Source organism: Ranitomeya variabilis, chromosome 3 (assembly GCF_051348905.1).
Source record: "Ranitomeya variabilis isolate aRanVar5 chromosome 3, aRanVar5.hap1, whole genome shotgun sequence".
NCBI classification, from domain to species: Eukaryota; Metazoa; Chordata; class Amphibia; order Anura; family Dendrobatidae; genus Ranitomeya; species Ranitomeya variabilis.
Window position 1 is genome coordinate 340,830,473 of NC_135234.1, and position 21,683 is coordinate 340,852,155.

The 21,683-nt window shown below is 47.5% G+C and overlaps 1 protein-coding gene across 6 annotated transcripts in view; it reads left to right on the plus strand.

Moving 5' to 3' along the window:
- The first annotated feature begins 3,553 nt into the window (after positions 1 to 3,553).
- LOC143815984 (MAP7 domain-containing protein 1-like) overlaps positions 3,554 to 21,683 on the plus strand; it is a 132,264-nt gene continuing 114,134 nt past the window's right edge. For 2 of the 6 annotated variants that reach the window (XM_077295854.1, XM_077295851.1), the window contains exon 1: positions 3,559 to 4,029. In XM_077295854.1, the coding sequence (XP_077151969.1) occupies positions 3,999 to 4,029 (31 nt within the window). In that variant the 5' untranslated portion in view covers positions 3,559 to 3,998. Of the gene's footprint in view, positions 4,030 to 21,683 lie in introns of all 6 variants that reach the window. The other 4 variants (XM_077295852.1, XM_077295849.1, XM_077295848.1 and 1 more) reach the window with 4 other exon arrangements.

Here is a 21,683-nt window from a genome sequence, read left to right on the forward strand (position 1 = left end):
AGGCCGCCTCAGTGAGCACACTCTCCAGCCATTGCCTACATCCTCAGCCCTGGGCTCAGTGGGCTGGGTGTCTCAGGCCGCCTCAGTGAGCACACTCTCCAGCCATTGCCTACATCCTCAGCCCTGGGCTCAGTGGGCTGGGTGTCTCAGGCCGCCTCAGTGAGCACATTCTCCAGCCATTACCTACATCCTCAGCCATGGGCTCAGTGTCTCAGGCCACCTCAGTGAGCACACTCTCCAGCCATCGCCTGCATCCTCAGCCCTGGGCTCAGTGAGCACATTCTCCAGTCATCGCCTGCATCCTCAGCCCTGGGCTCAGTGGGCTGGGTGTCTCAGGCCGCCTCAGTGAGCACACTTTCCAGCCATCGCCAGCAACCTCAGCCCTGGGCTCAGTGAGCACACTCTCCAGCCATCGCCTGCATCCTCAGCCCTGGGCTCAGTGGGAATCTGTGTCTCAGGCCGCCTCAGTAAGCACACTCTCCAGCCATCGCCTGCATCCTCAGCCCTGGGCTCAGTGAGCACACTCTCCAGCCATCGCCTGCATCCTCAGCCCTGGGCTCAGTGTCTCAGGCCACCTCAGTGAGCACACTCTCCAGCCATTGCCTACATCCTCAGCCCTGGGCTCAGTGGGCTGGGTGTCTCAGGCCGCCTCAGTGAGCACACTCTACAGCCATCGCCTGCATCCTCAGCCCTGGGCTCAGTGGGCTGTGTCTCAGGCCGCCTCAGTGAGCACACTCTCCAGCCATCGCCTGTATCCTCAGCCCTGGCTCAGTGAGCACATTCTCCAGCCATCGCCTGCATCCTCAGCCCTGGGCTCAGTGGGCTGTGTCTCAGGCCGCCTCAGTGAGCACACTATCCAGCCATTGCCTACATCCTCAGCCCTGGGCTGAGGGCTCAGTGGGCTGGGTGTCTCAGGCCGCCTCAGTGAGCACACTATCCAGCCATTGCCTACATCCTCAGCCCTGGGCTCAGTGAGCACATTCTCCAGCCATCGCCTGCATCCTCAGCCCTGGGCTCAGTGGGCTCTGTGTCTCAGGCCGCCTCAGTGAGCACACTATCCAGCCATTGCCTACATCCTCAGCCCTGGGCTCAGTGGACTCTGTGTCTCAGGCCGCCTCAGTGAGCACACTGTCCAGCCATTGCCTACATCCTCAGCCCTGGGCTCAGTGGGCTGGGTGTCTCAGGCCGCCTCAGTGAGCACACTGTCCAGCCATTGCCTGCATCCTCAGCCCTGGGCTCAGTGAGCACACTCTCCAGCCATCGCCTGTATCCTCAGCCCTGGGCTCAGTGAGCACATTCTCCAGCCATCGCCTGCATCCTCAGCCCTGGGCTCAGTGTCTCAGGCCGCCTCAGTGAGCACACTCTCCAGCCATTGCCTACATCCTCAGCCCTGGGCTCAGTGAGCTGGGTGTCTCAGGCCGCCTCAGTGAGCACACTCTCCAGCCATTGCCTACATCCTCAGCCCTGGGCTCAGTGGGCTGGGTGTCTCAGGCCGCCTCAGTGAGCACACTCTCCAGCCATTGCCTACATCCTCAGCCCTGGGCTCAGTGGGCTGGGTGTCTCAGGCCGCCTCAGTGAGCACATTCTCCAGCCATCGCCTACATCCTCAGCCCTGGGCTCAGTGGGCTGGGTGGCTCAGGCCGCCTCAGTGAGCACACTCTCCAGCCATCGCCTACATCCTCAGCCCTGGGCTCAGTGGGCTGGGTGGCTCAGGCCGCCTCAGTGAGCACACTCTCCAGCCATTGCCTACATCCTCAGCCCTGGGCTCAGTGGGCTGGGTGGCTCAGGCCGCCTCAGTGAGCACACTCTCCAGCCATTGCCTACATCCTCAGCCCTGGGCTCAGTGAGCTGGGTGGCTCAGGCCGCCTCAGTGAGCACACTCTCCAGCCATTGCCTACATTTTCAGCCCTGGGCTCAGTGGGCTGGGTGGCTCAGGCCGCCTCAGTGAGTACACTCTCCAGCCATTGCCTACATCCTCAGCCCTGGGCTCAGTGGGCTGGGTGGCTCAGGCCGCCTCAGTGAGCACACTCTCCAGCCATTGCCTACATCCTCAGCCCTGGGCTCAGTGGGCTGGGTGTCTCAGGCCGCCTCAGTGAGCACACTCTCCAGCCATTGCCTACATCCTCAGCCCTGGGCTCAGTGGGCTGGGTGTCTCAGGCCGCCTCAGTGAGCACACTCTCCAGCCATTGCCTACATCCTCAGCCCTGGGCTCAGTGGGCTGGGTGGCTCAGGCCGCCTCAGTGAGCACATTCTCCAGCCATCGCCTACATCCTCAGCCCTGGGCTCAGTGGGCTGGGTGGCTCAGGCCGCCTCAGTGAGCACACTCTCCAGCCATCGCCTACATCCTCAGCCCTGGGCTCAGTGGGCTGGGTGGCTCAGGCCGCCTCAGTGAGCACACTCTCCAGCCATTGCCTACATCCTCAGCCCTGGGCTCAGTGAGCTGGGTGGCTCAGGCCGCCTCAGTGAGCACACTCTCCAGCCATTGCCTACATTTTCAGCCCTGGGCTCAGTGGGCTGGGTGGCTCAGGCCGCCTCAGTGAGTACACTCTCCAGCCATTGCCTACATCCTCAGCCCTGGGCTCAGTGGGCTGGGTGGCTCAGGCCGCCTCAGTGAGCACACTCTCCAGCCATTGCCTACATCCTCAGCCCTGGGCTCAGTGGGCTGGGTGTCTCAGGCCGCCTCAGTGAGCACTCTCCAGCCATTGCCTACATCCTCAGCCCTGGGCTCAGTGGGCTGGGTGTCTCAGGCCGCCTCAGTGAGCACACTCTCCAGCCATTGCCTACATCCTCAGCCCTGGGCTCAGTGGGCTGGGTGTCTCAGGCCGCCTCAGTGAGCACATTCTCCAGCCATCGCCTACATCCTCAGCCCTGGGCTCAGTGGGCTGGGTGGCTCAGGCCGCCTCAGTGAGCACACTCTCCAGCCATCGCCTACATCCTCAGCCCTGGGCTCAGTGGGCTGGGTGGCTCAGGCCGCCTCAGTGAGCACACTCTCCAGCCATTGCCTACATCCTCAGCCCTGGGCTCAGTGGGCTGGGTGGCTCAGGCCGCCTCAGTGAGCACACTCTCCAGCCATTGCCTACATCCTCAGCCCTGGGCTCAGTGAGCTGGGTGGCTCAGGCCGCCTCAGTGAGCACACTCTACAGCCATTGCCTACATTTTCAGCCCTGGGCTCAGTGGGCTGGGTGGCTCAGGCCGCCTCAGTGAGTACACTCTCCAGCCATTGCCTACATCCTCAGCCCTGGGCTCAGTGGGCTGGGTGGCTCAGGCCGCCTCAGTGAGCACACTCTCCAGCCATTGCCTACATCCTCAGCCCTGGGCTCAGTGGGCTGGTGGCTCAGGCCGCCTCAGTGAGCACACTCTCCAGCCATTGCCTACATCCTCAGCCCTGGGCTCAGTGGGCTGGGTGGCTCAGGCCGCCTCAGTGAGTCACCATCTGTGCTTCCCAATCCAAAAGAATGCAACTTTCCTTAGTCTCAGCACGCTGCAAGTCTCGACCATACCACCCAAAAGGGGGCCGCGGCTTCGGAGTTCGCTTTTTACCCTACGCAAGCACCCTGCCTGGACTGTGACGTGAGAGGCTAGAAGCTCAGCACAAGCCCTTGTACGCGTGATAACACAGCGTGTGACGGGAGAGGCAGTGAGGCCACCCCCGTGCCGCACATGGTACGCTCCGGCGGAGAGGCTGCGCTGCCCGTACAATAGCACTGAGCCATCAGCTGCTCCTCCACATTTGGAGCTGGGGATCTTCTCGCAAGTTTCTGGGAGCCGCCGGATCTAGCGGCGGAGGAGGAGCAGACTAGATCTCCCAGTCACACGGCAGCAGATCCTCTGTTTGGGCAGGGAGGGGCTGGACAATACTCTTCTTCCCTCCCTGGTGATGAAGGGCTTTTTTTTCAACTGTTAATCGGATCCTGTTGCCCTTAGGAATGAGACTGCACCAGAGAAGCAGATCGTGATCTCGCCCATAGCTGCAGAGGAGCAGTGTGCCCGCCGAGGACATGGACACGCCACGCGAGGGGGCCACACAAGGTAGGGGGCCACACAAGGTAGGGGGCCACACAAGGTATGGGGGCACAGTCCGGGTGGGTGAGGCTGCAGATCCATGCCCTGCAGATACTCCTCCGGGACAATAGCCGGATCCAGCAGGAGGGGGCCCGGCCCTCTTCCCGTCCTTCAGGCCAACAGGCTGTTTCTTTGAAAGATATGGCTTACAAGCCCTCAGCTGCTATTTAATAAACTTTCTAGGTTTTCTTCTTGCTAAAGTGTGATGGTAAATATTCCGCCATTGTACAGGAGTGATGAGTTACCATTGAGATGTGCTGATGTTCCTGCTGTCCCATTCTGCAGGCCTGGGTGAGTGTCCCATCCATCAGTATGTGTCTGGCTACAAGAGTGTGTAAGTGGTGGTTGCCTGTAGTGTGCGCAGTGCTGTCCTGTGACGTTACAGGCCAGCACCAATGTTTGCAGTGATTTCTGCTGGTGCCTCTGCCAGACCATCAAACAGAGGAAAGCTTTACATTTAGTGTTTTTGTTTGTTTCCATATCAGAACTATCTCCTTTCCAAGTTGAGAAGAGAGATTAGCAGGAGCCAGGTCCGGGGGCCACGTCTGTATTCCTACTATCCGTGGCATCCCCTGCAGTTATCGTCATAAGGGCTTGCTAAACAGAAATGGCTCTGGGGATGTCACCGCATGTAGGAGGTTCACAGTCCACTGACCACGGGCTACCAACATGGCTGCAGGACCAGGTTCCTGTGATTTCCCTTTCTTCTTCTTCCAGAGTGTGGATTGCTGGGGTTTAGCTGCTGAAACCCCTGTCCGTAACACCGGCTAGCACTTATGCATCTCTCCAGTAATATCACATGGTCCCCCATTGTTTTCCATGTTAGAGTGAAAGCCATTCTTTGTAGCGTTTAACTTCACTTTGTCATAAGGAGTCTGAACAGGCCCCAACCTGTGATGTTGATTGATGGGACAAGCAGTTCCTTCCCTAGAAGAAAAATCTTTTTAAAGGGGTTTTCCCATTTCAGCATTCTGTCTGCCATCGGCGTGCATGTGTTCTAACAATAGAAACAGCAGGTACTCGCCCTCCCAGGTCCAGCATGCATCTCCACCACTTCTACAGTGATTGTTTACCTGGCGGCTGCTGCTGTGACTTCACAAGCGCTGCAGCCAAACACCAAGCTCATCAGCTTTGGTACAGGAATATGTGTCTCGGAGGTTCTGTTGTCTGCTTCTACCACATGTTTGCCTTCACAGAGTAGTGTCATGGCCAGCACATCATTTTTATAAAGGTATACACCTTCTTGTACAGGGAGCATTAAAGGGGTTATCCATAACGTTAGCATTGATGGTCTCTTCTAAGAATGGGTCATCAATGTCTGATCGGAGTGGGTGCAACACCCAGTATCCCTGCCAATCAGCTGTTTTCGGTGCCTGTCACGACCGGCACTGCTTAGTTGAGGAGCTGCAGAGCACAATGCCATCGGCTGCATAGTGACCATGGCCGGGTACGTCACATCCACCCCTATAGATGGGAATAGGTGGCGGATATGCAGTACTCGGCCGCGGCCAATATACCGTTGACACAGCTGTGCTATGTAGCTCTGCATCTGAGCAGTTCTGGCCAACAATGGGAACAGCTGGGTACCTATCTTAGGCGTAGACCATCAATGTTAAAGTCCCAGACAACCCCCTTTAAAAAGTATGGAAAATGGTGCTGACCATGACATGGCTTTGAGCAGCTGTTGAGCACAAGGGTCCTCTTTGACAAATGTGGCGACTGCCATCTTCTGCCATTGTTCTGTGTTTTTGGTTGGGTGATAACTGCGTGAACAGTACAGTAATGAGTGAGATCTAATTGTCATTGCTGAAAACCAAGTAACCGGGGCTGTGGAGTCAGAGTCATGGAAATTGAGGAGTCGGAGGTTTGGCTTACCGACTCCACAGCCCTCCAATAGGAACCTGCCGCAGAGTGGCTCTTGGGGTAGAGTAAGCGGCTCCGTAGTTCTGTCATGCACATAACTTGCGGCTATACTTGTATCATGCGTGGGCAAGTCTGAAAGCACACTGAGAAGATTACACAAACGTGAACTGGTCAGAGAGCTCGTCACCGGTGTCTGCATCTTTGTTCCCACCCTTGTTGTTTTGTCTGTTTCATAGCTGTGAAGGAAAGAAAACTGCACTAAGGAGATGACGCTGTGCTACATACCAGATGTGCCTACACTGTAACTTGTGTCATGCAGGGATCGCCGTCAGTAGCCCATGCTTTGGCACTGTAGATTACAGCACTGGCCTGTACAAAAGTCAGCCATAAACCAATTTCTCATACTGATAGATTGGCATTAGTTCAATATTTACTGAATGTAGCTTCTGGCTTCCTTGTGGTTTTCTCTACTGTGCCCTTGTATGTCTTCCTGGAAACTTGTTTATGTCTGTTGCCCTTGGATACGACGTATGGTATGCAACTGCTTCCAAGAGTGAGAGAGGCTGCAAAGCCATCTTATCTGCAGCTAGAAAAGGCATCACTGTCTGTGACTAATAATACGGGCGCATGTCTGGCGACGTGGAAGAGCCATAGCTATATATACATGTAGATATGCGTCTGTGCTAGTACATGGCACTGGTGATTCCAATAAGTCAGAAAATTAGGTTTAGTTTCTACACCTGCCAGGAAGAAGCTGAAGGAGAGTAATAATGTGCTAAGGTCTGCGCATGGGCCGCTGGCACGTTCAGCTTACATGGCAATGAAAATACCGTTACTCCGTCCCTGGGTGAAGGAAGGGGGAACTCTCTTCACATTCCATAATCATTGACATTCTGCCACATGCAGGGAAAATGAAAGGTTTCTGTGCCCAACATCTGCTTGTGGCACATCATCTTGATTTTATTTATTTGTTGTAAATGGCATTTTTGTTGCCACTTTATTGTTACCTATAAATCTGAAATATTGGCAGCCATGGCATATATGCATGGCAGGCTTGTGTGCTTATTAAAGCAGCAATGTAGTATTCTAAGGGTACCGTCACACAGTGCCATTTTCATCGCTACGACGGCACGATCCGTGACGTCGCAGCGTCGTATGATTATCGCTCCAGCGTCGTAGACTGCGGTCACACTTTGCAATCACGGCGCTGGAGCGATGCCGAAGTCCCCGGGTAACCAGGGTAAACATCGGGTTACTAAGCGCAGGGCCGCGCTTAGTAACCCGATGTTTACCCTGGTTACCAGCGTAAACGTAAAAAAAACAAACAGTACATACTTACATTCCGGTGTCTGTCCCCCGGCGTTCTGCTTCTCTGCACTGTGTAAGCACCATAGCCGGAAAGCAGAGCGGTGACGTCAGCGCTGTGCTCGCTTTACGGCCGGCAGGCGCTCACAGTGCAGAGAAGCTGAGACGCCGGAGGACAGACACCGGAATGTGAGTATGTACTGTTTGTTTTTTTTACGTTTACGCTGGTAACCACGGTAAACATCGGGTTACTAAGCGCGGCCCTGCGCTTAGTTACCCGATGTTTACCCTGGTTACAAGCGAACACATCGCTGGATCGCTGTCACACACAACGATCCAGCGATGTCAGCGGGTGATCAAGCGACGAAAGAAAGTTCCAAACGATCTGCTACGACGTACGATTCTCAGCAGGGTCCCTGATCGCTGCTGCGTGTCAGACACTGCGATATCGTAACGATATCGCTAGAACGTCACGGATCGTACCGTCATAGCGATGAAAATAGCACTGTGTGACGGTACCCTAAGAAGGTGCATTAGTATAGGGCTGAATAGCACCTTAGTAATGAAAACAATGATATCACACCTTTCCCTTGCTCCTAGCAGGAAATGGATGATCTGTAGGATCAGATGTCTGAGGTTGTGCAAGGGATAGCTGTAATATAATAGGCCTATGCTGTCTTATTTGTTTTCACAAGATCTGAAGGGATATTCCCAATGTAAGCTTCCCATACACAATAGATAGCTGTCTGTCAAGAGATAGTTCAGTGGACAGCTATTTCTCCTGAGTCTATCATATGCAGGAGGAACACACGTCTTGGCCAAATGTACCTGAGTTCTGTGAGAGAGCTGCTGCTAGGCCCCTCTGGCATTAACGTATTTCCCAGACTACAAAAGGATCATCCATTAGAAACCAGACATGCCAGATCCTTCCCTACCTCAACGTTGAGGGTTCAGCCTACTTTAATCTAATGTGTATGGGACCTTTAGATATTTTTGGCATGTTCATGTTTGATAGATTCGGTCCCACCTTTTGGGACATGCACGCTCATAAAATAAGAGGGTCCCCTGATCTGCCTTGTGTGGTAACCACCACAGATACAACACATTTTCATTTTAACTTCTGTGTGCGCTTCTCTTCATTTTTTTATTTTTTTGAGTTGCAGAAAAAACTGAACATACATTCTACTTCCATAGCAGCTAGAATGGAAAACCACCCAGATGTACAGCCACCTCTCCATTAATTTACATGGTCTACGCTATGGCAAGTGGCCGCCTCACTAAGTGGTAAGGCCAACATTTGAAGCCTTCTATCCTACAAATATTTGGCCTCCAAATATCTGTATGATTAAACATTTGTACTTTTCACAGAGGATCTTAAGTATCAGTTGCTAACATCTTGGTGCCAGATATTGTAAAGGTACCTTCACACGAAGCGACGCTGCAGCGCTGGATAGCGACAACGATGCTGATCGCTGCAGCGTCGCTGTTTGATCGCTGGAGAGCTGTCACACAGACCGCTCTCCAGCGACCAACGATGCCGAGGTCCCCGGGTAACCAGGGTAAACATCGGGTTGCTAAGCGCAGGGCCGCGCTTAGTAACCCGATGTTTACCCTGGTTACCAGCGTAAAAGTAAAAAAAACAAACAGCACATACTTACATGCGTCCCCCAGCGTCTGCTTCCTGACACTGACTGAGCTCCGGCCCTAACAGCAGAGCGGTGGTGACGTCACCGCTGTGCTTTCACTTTCACTTTAGGGCCGGCGCTCAGTAAGTGTCAGGAAGCAGAGGCTGGGGGACGCATGTAAGTATGTGCTGTTTGTTTTTTTTACTTTTACGCTGGTAACCAGGGTAAACATCGGGTTACTAAGCGCGGTCCTGCGCTTGGTAACCCGATGTTTACCCTGGTTACCAGTGTAAAACATCGCTGGGTATCGTTGCTTTTGCTTTCAAACACAACGATACACGGCGATCGGATGACCAAATAAAGTTCTGGACTTTATTCAGCGACCAGCGACATCACAGCAGGATCCTGATCGCTGCTGCGTGTCAAACGAAACGATATCGCTAGCCAGGATGCTGCAACGTCACGGATCGCTAGCGATGTCGTTTCGTGTGAAGGTACCTTAAGACCTCTTCAGGCTGGGTGCAGACGGTCAGTAATCGGCAGCGCTTTAGAAGCGCCACATGTCCGCTACGTCCAAATGGTGCCGGCTATTGAATGCAGGTGAATCCGCATGTGTTCATTGAACCTTGCGGAATCACTGCGTCCAATACATTGTACGGGTAACTCACGTCTGCGCAAGATAAATAGACTTGCTGCAGTCTGGAAAGACGCGCCGCATGTCCGTCTTTGCGGGTGATCAGCTGGCGTCAGTGCATACATAGTGGAGATAGGATTTCTTGAAATCTAGTGATGAGCGAATATACTCGTTACTCGAGATTTCCCGAGCACGCTCGGGTGTTCTCCGAGTATTTTTTAGTGCTCGGAGATTTAGTTTTCCTCACCTCAGCTAAAAAATACTCAGAGGACACCGGAGCGTGCTCGGGAAATCTCGAGTAACAAGTATATTCGCTCATCACTATTGAAATCCCATCCACTATGCTGTAACATCTGGACGCTGCGGAGGTACGCAAGGTCCAACCCGCAGCATTTACTGACCGTGTGTACCTACCCTCAGAGGTCTTGTAGATTCCATTTTGCAGTGACTCAGAATTGTTTAGTTGGCCTGGAGGAAAATGATCAGGGAGTATCATCATAGATGTGTGCTAGATCCATTGGGATAAGTAATTGGGACACCTGTCCCTCATAGTGTGTATATATAAGGATACCTTTCCAGTTTTTTAGTACACCTGCTGGGAGCAGCTTGATTTAGGGACAGAGACCTTGATTCCAGTTATAAATCCCTTTATGGGCCTGCATGCTGTCATTTTGATAAAATCCTTGTTTTTTTTCTGCTGCAGATCTAGCAGTTCTCTGAATGCCGAGTTCAGTATGTCCCCACACACCCCACTGATTGGCGGCTTTCTGTGTAGACTGTGCAGAAAGCTGTCAATCACTGGTGGTGGCGGGGTTATACATTGCTTGTGAATATACAGGACTACCCTGCAGTTGGCCAAGTAGTCCTCTAGTGATAATCTGCTGATAAAATGGTGATTTTTATCAAATCTACAGCAAGTAGCCCTGTAATCATGGAATCAAGGCTTCAGTCTCTACATTATGCTGTGCTTTTATTAGGTGGCAAAAACCTGGTGATAGATTCCCATAGAATGTTAGAAGACAACCGAATTGGGAGCAGAAAGTAGCACACTTGGGACCTGCTCCTGGGTTTGCTCAGTCCCTAAAGTTTAGAAGAAACAATTTATTTGCAAATTAGTGCTACCAGAAGTGAAATCGCTTATGCAGCTTTTCTCTGCGTCAGTAAACAGTATTGCTTTCTTAAAGATACATATTTACAAGGCAGACTGCTGGTAAACCTATTGTACAGCCAAGCGGCAGGTGTCTGAAGTGTGTTGTCGGCACTAGATTAGCACTGATGAGCCATATTCTAGTGGTCTGTTAGTTTGTATTGAGCCCCAAATCTGTACTCTACCCCATAGGAACATTTACAGACAACTTTAACTTCCACTAAGTTGGTGGTAGCATTAGGAAATTAGCCCAGAGAGAATTCAATGACCTGTTCTGCTTTTCTGCTACAGTTTGCAAAGTTTCATGAAAAAAATAGAATTAGTTGCAAAATGCCATCTAAATTCCAAATCTAGGAAAAATATGCAGCATGGCAAAATAGTATCCAGCTCCAGAAAGTAATTACGGTAATTTGGTGTTGGAGTTAAAATAATAGTCTAATCCAGTTGTTCAAAAAAGTGTAGAATAAGTACTCGTCATAAACAATGACTTACAATGCCTACAAGTAGTATTCAACCCCCTGCAGATTTAGCAGGTTTAATAAGATGCAAATAAGTTAGAGCCTTCAAACTTCAAACAAGAGCAGGATTTATTAACAGATGCATAAATCTTACAAACCAAAAAGTTTTGTTGCTCAGTTAAATTTTTATAAATTTTAAACATAAAAGTGTGGGTCAATTATTATTCAACCCCTAGGTTTAATATTTTGTGGAATAACCTTTGTTTGCAATTACAGCTAATAATCGTCTTTTATAAGACCTGATCAGGCCGGCACAGGTCTCTGGAGTTATCTTGGCCCACTCCTCCATGCAGATCTTCTCCAAGTTATCTAGGTTCTTTGGGTATCTCATGTGGACTTTAATCTTGAGCTCCTTCCACAAGTTTTCAATTGGGTTAAGGTCAGGAGACTGACTAGGCCACTGCAACACCTTGATTTTTTGCCTCTTGAACCAGGCCTTGGTTTTCTTGGCTGTGTGCTTTGGGTCGTTGTCTTGTTGGAAGATGAAATGACGACCCATATTAAGATCCTTGATGGAGGAGCGGAGGTTCTTGACCAAAATCTCCAGGTAGGCCGTGCTATCCATCTTCCCATGGATGCGGACCAGATGGCCAGGCCCCTTGGCTGAGAAACAGCCCCACAGCATGATGCTGCCACCACCATGTTTGACTGTAGGGATGGTATTCTTGGGGTCGTATGCAGTGCCATCCAGTCTCCAAACGTCACGTGTGTGGTTGGCACCAAAGATCTCGATCTTGGTCTCATCAGACCAGAGAACCTTGAACCAGTCAGTCTCAGAGTCCTCCAAGTGATCATGAGCAAACTGTAGACGAGCCTTGACATGACGCTTTGAAAGTAAAGGTACCTTACGGGCTCGTCTGGAACGGAGACCATTGCGGTGGAGTACGTTACTTATGGTATTGACTGAAACCAATGTCCCCACTGCCATGAGATCTTCCCGGAGCTCCTTCCTTGTTGTCCTTGGGTTAGCCTTGACTCTTCGGACAAGCCTGGCCTCGGCACGGGAGGAAACTTTCAAAGGCTGTCCAGGCCGTGGAAGGCTAACAGTAGTTCCATAAGCCTTCCACTTCCGGATGATGCTCCCAACAGTGGAGACAGGTAGGCCCAACTCCTTGGAAAGGGTTTTGTACCCCTTGCCAGCCTTGTGAGCCTCCACGATCTTGTCTCTGATGGCCTTGGAATGCTCCTTTGTCTTTCCCATGTTGACCATGTATGACTGCTGTTCACAAGTTTGGGGAGGGTCTTAAATAGTCAGAAAAGGCTGGAAAAAGAGATAATTAATCCAAACACGTGAAGCTCATTGTTCTTTGTGCCTGAACTACTTCTTAATACTTTAGGGGAACCAAACAGAATTCTGGTGGGTTGAGGGGTTGAATAATAAATGACCCTCTGAAAAGACTTTTCACAATTTAAAAAAAAAAAATAAACAAAGAAATAACATTCTTTTTTGCTGCAGTGCATTTCACACTTCCAGGCTGATCTACAGTCCAAATGTCACAATGCCAAGTTAATTCCAAATGTGTAAACCTGCTAAATCTGCAGGGGGTTGAATACTACTTGTAGGCACTGTATACCCCAACCCCCTGTAATCTGCAATTAGCTCTGATCAGGTGAGATGAGACTGATCTGATGTTACCTATACACAACACAGTACATGAGGATGGATTCCTACGCAGTCCTAAACTGTGTAGATGTGAATCCAGCTCTGGGGTGAGCAGAAAAAAAAACTTGTTAGAAAGCTCAGCACCATCTATCTGAATCTCCCAGTTCCCCTCTTCTCCCTTTTGCTTCTCACTTCTCATCTGTGTAATCTGACAATTCATCTGGCAGTTCATCTTGTCGTCAGCAAGATACTGTTGAGTGGATGACAAAAAGGCAAGGGAGAGGGAAATAAGTGGCTCATAAGTGGAGAAAGAAGCAGAATTCTCTAATCGCATGTACTATTGATTTAAGCAAAATTTGGTGAAAAGTACACTTCCCTTATAACATGTTTCTCCTTCACATAAGTAGTAAATTTATGAGTATTATACATCTGCCGGGTCGCCCACCAATCCTGAGAACGGGGGTTTTGAAGTCCCCCTGTATGAATGTGATGGTGGTGAGCATGCTCAAAGTGAAGCGGTGGTGTGGATAGATAAATGTAGCTAATGGGAAAGCCCTTTAAGTATCCATAACGTATTGTATTGAGAGGAGTCAGAATTGCTAGCTGATGTAAGAAGGCTCAAGGAACTGATTTGTTACTGATGTTGGAGCTCATATTCTTGTTTGAGGAAGAATTGGAATGAATGGGGATGTTCTGAAATAATCATATACCAAAAAGTGTGTTTTATAGTGTTAAAGGGGATGACCTGGACTTTTACATCCACGGCCTATCCTTAGGCTGGTTCAATATCTGATTAATAATCTAGTAGCTGTGGCCTAGTACTCCATATATTGCCCCTAAGTTGAATTACTAGAGGGCAGATGTGCAGTAACTAAGCCGATGACGGAGCTGTGCTGTGTTGGGTGCCACACCACCACCAATCAGATATTAATGGCCAGCAATTTAAAGGTCCCAGACAACTGCTTTAAATGAACAGCGTCTGGAATGCATGCAATAGTCCCAGTTTACGTGTTGTGCCATTCCCATCATTCAACAAGTGTGTGAGGGGCTGCAATTCCTTAGAACAAGGCAGCAAGAATAGTGACTGAATCCCTGATGGAAGTACTAATCATTTTATTCTCCAGTAGCAGAGGTATTATTTTGCTTCTTGTTGCCTTACGGAGAGGTACATAAATACTGTTGACATGGAGAGGCATTGTGTTGTATAGCCGACAGAATATCAAGTGAGCACTTTAGTATGTTGACATAATATTTAAATGGAAATTGTCCAGAAAGAAAGAACATAAAGTTGACACTTTAAAGGGAACCTGTTACCAGGTTTGTCCCATAATGGATAAGACCACTACCTTTTCAGCTCTCATATACACAGTATACTAATATGCTGTATATATGCCCCCGATCCAGCTGAAACAAAAGAAAAAATGCTTTTATTCTACTCCCTTGCGGGACGGTCCAGTAAGATAGGAGTCGCTGGTCTTGGCCCGGCGCCTCCCTTCTTCTTGAGATGAGCATCATGTGGATGACGTGTCCTGCGTCATCCGCACAGTGGCCTCAGCATCGCGCTCCGGCGCAGGCGTCCTTATCTGCCCTGACGAGGGCAGAGCAAAGTACTGCAGTGCGCAGGCGCCGGGAAAGGTCAAACTGCTTTGCTCGAACAATATAAATCAATATAATTTAGTAATATGTTTGAACTAGAAAAAGGTGTTCTCTTCTCAAGGTGTTAGGACTGGTCCTTGCAGCTCCACTTCTGACACCAGATCACTTCCTTTATCAGTGTCACCAGTGTTGTAAGTGAAAGGGCTGGCTGACTTGCTCATTTCAATAGCTAAGCCAGCCCCTTTTCTGGTACAAAGACAAAGAAGGGGGCTGCCTTATGTTAGCCTCCAGTCAGCCTCTTCCACACTGGGCACTGGTGACATGCGGACAATGGTCACTTTCTCCTGTGTTAAACCAAACCTGGACAGAGAGCTGTCTGGACTATCACTAATAACGTGTGACGTACTAGTAAGGCTAGATTCACACATTCGTGTACAGACCACCACAATGCCCAGATCTACCGATGTTTCCTGACAAATTAATACCAAACTCATGTGCATACATGAGGATTTACTTTTTCACAAATGTGTGTTCCTGGTGTTTTTCACACTAACACTTGTCCATTTTGACGACCAAACTTGTCTGTTCAAGTGAATAGGTCAGTGAAAAATGCCCGATATGCATCATATTGTTCATTTTTCACTAACTGGTTGTAAAGTTTGAGAAATGTGAGAAAACAGCGATGGCAAACAGAAGGTTAAAACAGACACATGGCGAAAATCGTATGAAAATCCGAACTTGCGCACAAATGAAAATCAAGCTAGTCTTTTGTGTGCATGGAGAAAAACTGATGTGAGAATTGAACTTTAGTTTTATATATATTTCTATTTTATGCACACAAACCATTTTTTATGTGGACAGCCCCTTTAAACTGTTCTGTCTTTCTTTGACACAACGGAAGGCGGGGTTCTAATATAAGGTTTAGTTTATTCGTTTTATTGACAACACCTTCATGTACTGTCTGCTAACTGTGCAATCACCAATTCTTCATCTTGCTCCTTCTGACGAGCTGTCCCAAGGATGAACGCTCTGCTGCTCCCGTATTCCAGCACTGAATGTTTTATTATCAGACAGCTAGGCTTGCTGTGCCAGGACACCCCATGTGTTGTAGTCACTATCTGCTGGCACCAGCTGCTTAGGAGATCACTTACCAGCTTACTGTGGGCATGGGGACACGTTTGGAAAAGATCAAATCCGTAGTGTAACCCCAATTCTCAAACAGTTGTCACGCTGTGTAGTATGTAAAGAAAGCAATGATTTAGATTCACAACATAACATACACTCACCGGCCACTTTATTAGGTACACCTGTCCAACTTCTTGTTAACACTTAATTTCTAATCAGCCAATCACATGGCGGCAACTCAGTGCATTTAGGCATGTAGACATGGTCAAGACAATCTCCTGCAGTTCAAACCGAGCATCAGTATGGGGAAGAAAGGTGATTTGAGTGCCTTTGAACGTGGCATGGTTGTTGGTGCCAGAAGGGCTGGTCTGAGTATTTCAGAAACTGCTGATCTACTGGGATTTTCACGCACAACCATCTCTAGGGTTTACAGAGAATGGTCCGAAAAAGAAAAAAAATCCAGTGAGCGGCAGTTCTGTGGGCGGAAATGCCTTGTTGATGCCAGAGGTCAGAGGAGAATGGGCAGACTGGTTCGAGCTGATAGAAAGGCAACAGTGACTCAAATCGCCACCCGTTACAACCAAGGTAGGCCTAAGAGCATCTCTGAACGCACAGTGCGTCGAACTTTGAGGCAGATAGGCTACAGCAGCAGAAGACCACACCGGGTACCACTCCTTTCAGCTAAGAACAGGAAACTGAGGCTACAATTTGTACAAGCTCATCGAAATTGGACAGTAGAAGATTGGAAAAACGTTGCTTGGTCTGATGAGTCTCGATTTCTGCTGCGACATTCGGATGGTAGGGTCAGAATTTGGCGTAAACAACATGAAAGCATGGATCCATCCTGCCTTGTATGGAGCATCTTTGGGATGTGCAGCCGACAAATCTGCGGCAACTGTGTGATGCCATCATGTCAATATGGACCAAAATCTCTGAGGAATGCTTCCAGCACCTTGTTGAATCTATGCCACGAAGAATTGAGGCAGTTCTGAAGGCAAAAGGGGGTCCAACCCGTTACTAGCATGGTGTACCTAATAAAGTGGCCGGTGAGTGTAGATCGCAAGTTGAAGGTTGGACATTTTTCCATTTAATTTGAAAAAAAAAAGACTCATTTAGAAATTGGCAACAGATTAGAAAAATTATAACAAATAGATGGAGGGTCAATTTTTAAATAAATCTCATTACTGTGTCTAAAGAGAGCATGTTAGCGAGGCAGCGTCTCTCAGAAACAAAGATGGTCAGAGGGTCACCAATCTGAACAACTGCGTCTATAAATTGTGGAACAAGTTTAGAAAAATGTTCCTCAATGTAAAACTGCAAAGGCTTAGAGTATCCCACCATCTTCTATACTTAATATCAAAAGATGAAGAGATTCTGAAGAAATCCATGCTTACAAGCGACAGGTCCAATGGGCAATATTGAGTGATTATGAGCTTATGGGCCTTCAAGATGGTACTGCATTAAAAATGGACATGATTCCGTTGAGAAAATTGCTGCATAGACCTAGAAATATTTCCAGAAATCATTGTCTATGAACTTCATTTGCCGCAGAAGTCACAGGGGCAAGTTAAAGCTTTATCGCCAGAGAAGAAGCCATATATAAATACAATATGAAAATGTTGCCATCTTCTCTGGGCCAAAGCTCATTTAAAATGGACTGAGGCAAAATGTCAGCCTGTTCTGTGTTCAGCTTACCGTGATCAGATTTTGTTAATTCTTTATGGTAACCACAGATGTTGTGTCCTGTAGACTCAAGAGGAGAGGGACCATCCAGCTTGTTATCAGCGCACATTTCAGAATCCTGTTTATCTGATGGTATGCGGTTGCATTAGCGCCTATGGAATGGGCAGCTTACACATCATGAATGTCACTATCAATACTGAGCATTGTATAGACGTATTCGAACTACGTACATATGCTCTTATCCAGATAATGCCTATTTCAGGGAAGAACGTTCATATTTCAGCAAGACAATGCTAAACTAAAGACTACATTCATCACAATAGCTTGACTTCATAGGAGAAAAGTTCTGGTGATGAACTGGCCACTTGCGGTCCAGACCTTTCACCAATAGAAAACCTTTGGCTCATTATGCAACAACTAATTTTGGTAAAGAAGTCCCAGGACTGTTGGACAGCAAAAAATCTGGTAAGAACGGGGCAACATTCCTCTTCTCAAACTCCAGCACTTCCCAGACATTTTCAGACTGTTGTAAAAAGAGGGGATGCTACACGTTGGTAGGCATGGTCCCATCCCAACTTTTTTTGACCTGTGCTGCGGACACGAATTTGTAAAGGACTTAACTTTTTTTAAAACGAAATGGAAAAATGTCTGATTTCCACTTTCTGATCTGCGTTCTATGTTCTGTTGTGAATAAAATATGAATGTAACAGATTTCCAAATCTTTACATTTTGCACAGCATCCAAACTTTTTTTTGGAATTGGGGTATTATTCTTTTGTTGTGATGTGTATAAATTATTACATGTTTTTCATGTGCTCAGTAAGAGTATAGGATACTTATATCAACAAGATTCAACAACTGGAGATTTTCAGCATTCCAAAAGTCACAATATAACAACAAAGTCCTAGTTTCATCAGTTTTTGCACTTCTCTGGGCAGTTCCTCCAACTTTTTGAAAAGTGGGTATAGTCCCCATGTTTGCGTGGGTTTCCTCCGGGTTCTCCGGTTCCCTCCCACACTCCATAGGCATACTGATAGGCAATTAAGATTGTGAGCCCCAATGGGGACAGTGCCAATAGTGAATGTAAAGCGCTGTATAATTAATGGCGCTATATAAGTGAGCAAAATAAAATGAATAGTTTGGGTGGCATGGTGGCGTGGTCATATAAATTCATCATAATGTACACCACTAACGTGGCGCCCTGGCTGGTGTACATTTTTTGGCGATGATGCACTGTAGTTGAAAGATATTCCAAATTTATTAGGCGCATGCTTCTTAATAAATTTCACACAACCTTTTCCACTGCTTCCTTTATTAAGCCTGACATACAAAATACAAGTCTTAATGAATTGGGGCAAATCGTTAATGTGGGGGGGGGGGGGTTAGTTTGAAGCGTTCCATGACAAGATACTTGGGGTATGTTATGCGGTTCACATAGACAGGTCAGATACAGTGTTAAATGTAATCCGTGCCTCATTTTTATTTTTCACATACTAGGTTAAATGCCAATTCTCTTCATTTGCATAATATCTGAGGCACCATGTCACAGACAGCGTCGTCTCTAAATGGGGGTTTGGATGGCTGTTAAATGGGAGATATGGTAGCACGCATTGTCCATTGAAATAAAAGATGGCAACAATGCAATACAAAGTCTGACCAAGCACCTTCAGAGCTAGAACTGATGAAGTAATTGTCCTAATCAATTATCCAGCTAAGACGCCATACAGAACAGTAGTCATGTGTCAGCCACTAGCGGATAAAAAAACAGTGGCACCAAAGCCTCGGATCGCTTAGGGAAATAATACAAATGACAAAAGGCTGTGAAAATATAGATATCTAAGGCTGGATAACTGCTGCCCCTTGCAAAGACTGACGTTTGCTTCTGTGCTCTAAATAGAAAGGTGAAAATCATCTGTGCAGTTGAATGCCGGGCTGATATATTTCTCCGCAAAGTCTCCTGGCTCTCGGTACGTGTGACTCTTCCAGGAGACTTGTAGTGTCTGTTCTCGTTGCACACAATGGTTAGACTTTTTTTTTATTATCACTTGTTGCGAGGTTGACTGCAGGAAAATGCCTACAGGCCTAGCAGGGGGGTTCAATTATTTTGAATGTTTTCCTGATCTTTGATTACCTGGGCCAGCATGTGATAACAGCAGTTATGCTGTAGTGGTTTCCCCCTCAGCCTAGTGTGATGATGCCAGCAATACAGCACGTCACTCATTCATGTACCATGTTGGTCCCTACACTGGGAGCATTGCTGGAGGTCAGTGATGGGTCACTGGGGAAAGGGCAAGTATATTTATTTGTCTTTAAAAGTTGGATACCCCTTTTATTCTAAAGAAACTGATCATATCATGAATTATTGGGCTGTGGAGTCGGTAAGCCAAACCTCCGACACCGACTCCACCAAAATGGGCTCCAACTCCACAGCCCTGATGAATTATAGCCATAAAAACATTGGTCTTCTTGTTATTATATGTGCCCTGGACACTGAATTTGTTTGTTTAATTGAATTTGATACTGCATTGTGGAAAGCTGTTTATGATGGGAAGGGATGTAGTCATACTAATGTATTAGTATTGCCCAATATGCTGGTGATCTGTCCATGAAAGTGGCGTCCACGCCCCAGCCTTCACTCCGTCACTGCGAGACGTCATCCATCATCGGCCAGTGTGGGGCTAGCACTGACTCAGAGCTCACACAGGTGCGGTAACCTCCCAGGCATATGCCAGCCTCCACGCACCATGAAATCATGATTGCTGTGTGTGTAATAGATTAACCATTACATCCCTGGAAAAGTCTGCTATCCACTGGCATTATCATATCACAACTGTTTATAACGTTTTGTTGGTTCTACCATTAAAATATGGTGTTCTTATGGATGTAGTGTGAAAACAAGAATCTGTAAAATGCTGTACTAGATCTTCCCAAAATTGTTTTTTTTTGTTTTTGTTTTTTTTTTTTTTTATACAATGCACAGTATCTGCATAAGGCTATGTTCACACTTTGAATTTTTGATCTTTTTTTTTTCCCGCAGGCAAACCTTGCTCTCTTGGCAGTAAGAAACTTGCTTAAAAAAAAGCAGGTTTTGCTTTAGTTTTGTTGCTTTTTTTTTTTTGGGTAGTGTTTTTGCCATGGTAGATACATTTGCTTATACATTTAGGCTATGTGCACATGTTGTAGATTTCCTGCGGATCCGCAGCATTTTTTGCGGTGCAGAAACGCTGCAGATCCGCAAGTGATTTACAGTACAATGTAAATCAATGGTAAAAAAAAGCTTCTGTGCTAATGGTGCGGAAAATTCTGTGTGGAAACGCTGCGGATTAAAAGAAGTAGCATGTCATTTCTTTTGTACGGATCTGCAGCGTTTTTGTACCCATTCCATCAGGGCTGTGGAGTCGGAGTTAGTTTTGGTTGGAGTCGGAGTCGGTAGAAATGTACCGACTCCGACTCCAGCTTTAAAAAATATGTATTAATATTTCTTAATTGAACTTTCATATGAATGTTATAAATGTTACTCAAATATATATGTTCTATCAAACTATGAACAACAGTGATAAGCAGTTCTGCTGGAGATAGAGACATTTCTTACTTCTTGTGTGTCACTGTTCTCCACTGCCCTTATCTAATCTTATACTTGGTTAACCTCATGCTGCCCCAACCCCCTACTTAAGGTACCGTCACACTCAGCGACGCTGCAGCGATATAGACAACGAGCCGATCGCTGCAGCGTCGCTGTTTAGGTCGCTGTAGAGACGTCAAACAGCAGCTCCAGAACGATGCAGGAGCGATCCAGTGACGTAACGGTGACTCACTTATCGTTCTCACAGGTCGTTAGCTCCATGTAAAACATTGCTGGCATCGTTGCTTTTGCTGTCAAACACGACGATACACGCCGACCTGACGACCAAATAAAGTTCTGGACTTCTAGCTCCGACCAGCGATATCACAGCGGGATCCAGATCGCTGCTGCGTGTCAAACACAACGAGATCGCTAACCAGGACGCTGCAACGTCACTCGTTCTCGTTGTAAAGTTGCTGAGTGTGAAGGTACCTTTACAATGTGAGAAACTGAAAGTGAAAATGTGTTGCAAATTCTTAGTAGTAAAGCTCCTCCTCTAGACTAGATGTTTACTAGGTGTGCGTCTTCCAAGCATCTCACAGCTGCTACTCAGAAGAGGAAGACTGTAAGAAGTATTATCCTTTCAACAAACTTTGCATCAGTTAACTGTGAGTACATGAAAAATAACAGTATTACTGACCACTATATCAGTTATACGACCTGGCAATAATTTTGTACAATTGTTTTTAGGAAAAACAATTGTCATTTGGATTGTGAATGCAGAATTAAAAACCTGAGAATGTCAAAGAAGCGTCACATTAAATCAGCTGTATTTGAACATTTCACCATCACTCAAGATAGAAAACATTATGTCTGTCAGTGTATGACAAATGATCCAGACGAAAACAAATGCTGTGAAGCCAAGATCAGTGCATATTCAGGCAAAGTTAAAAATGCTCGT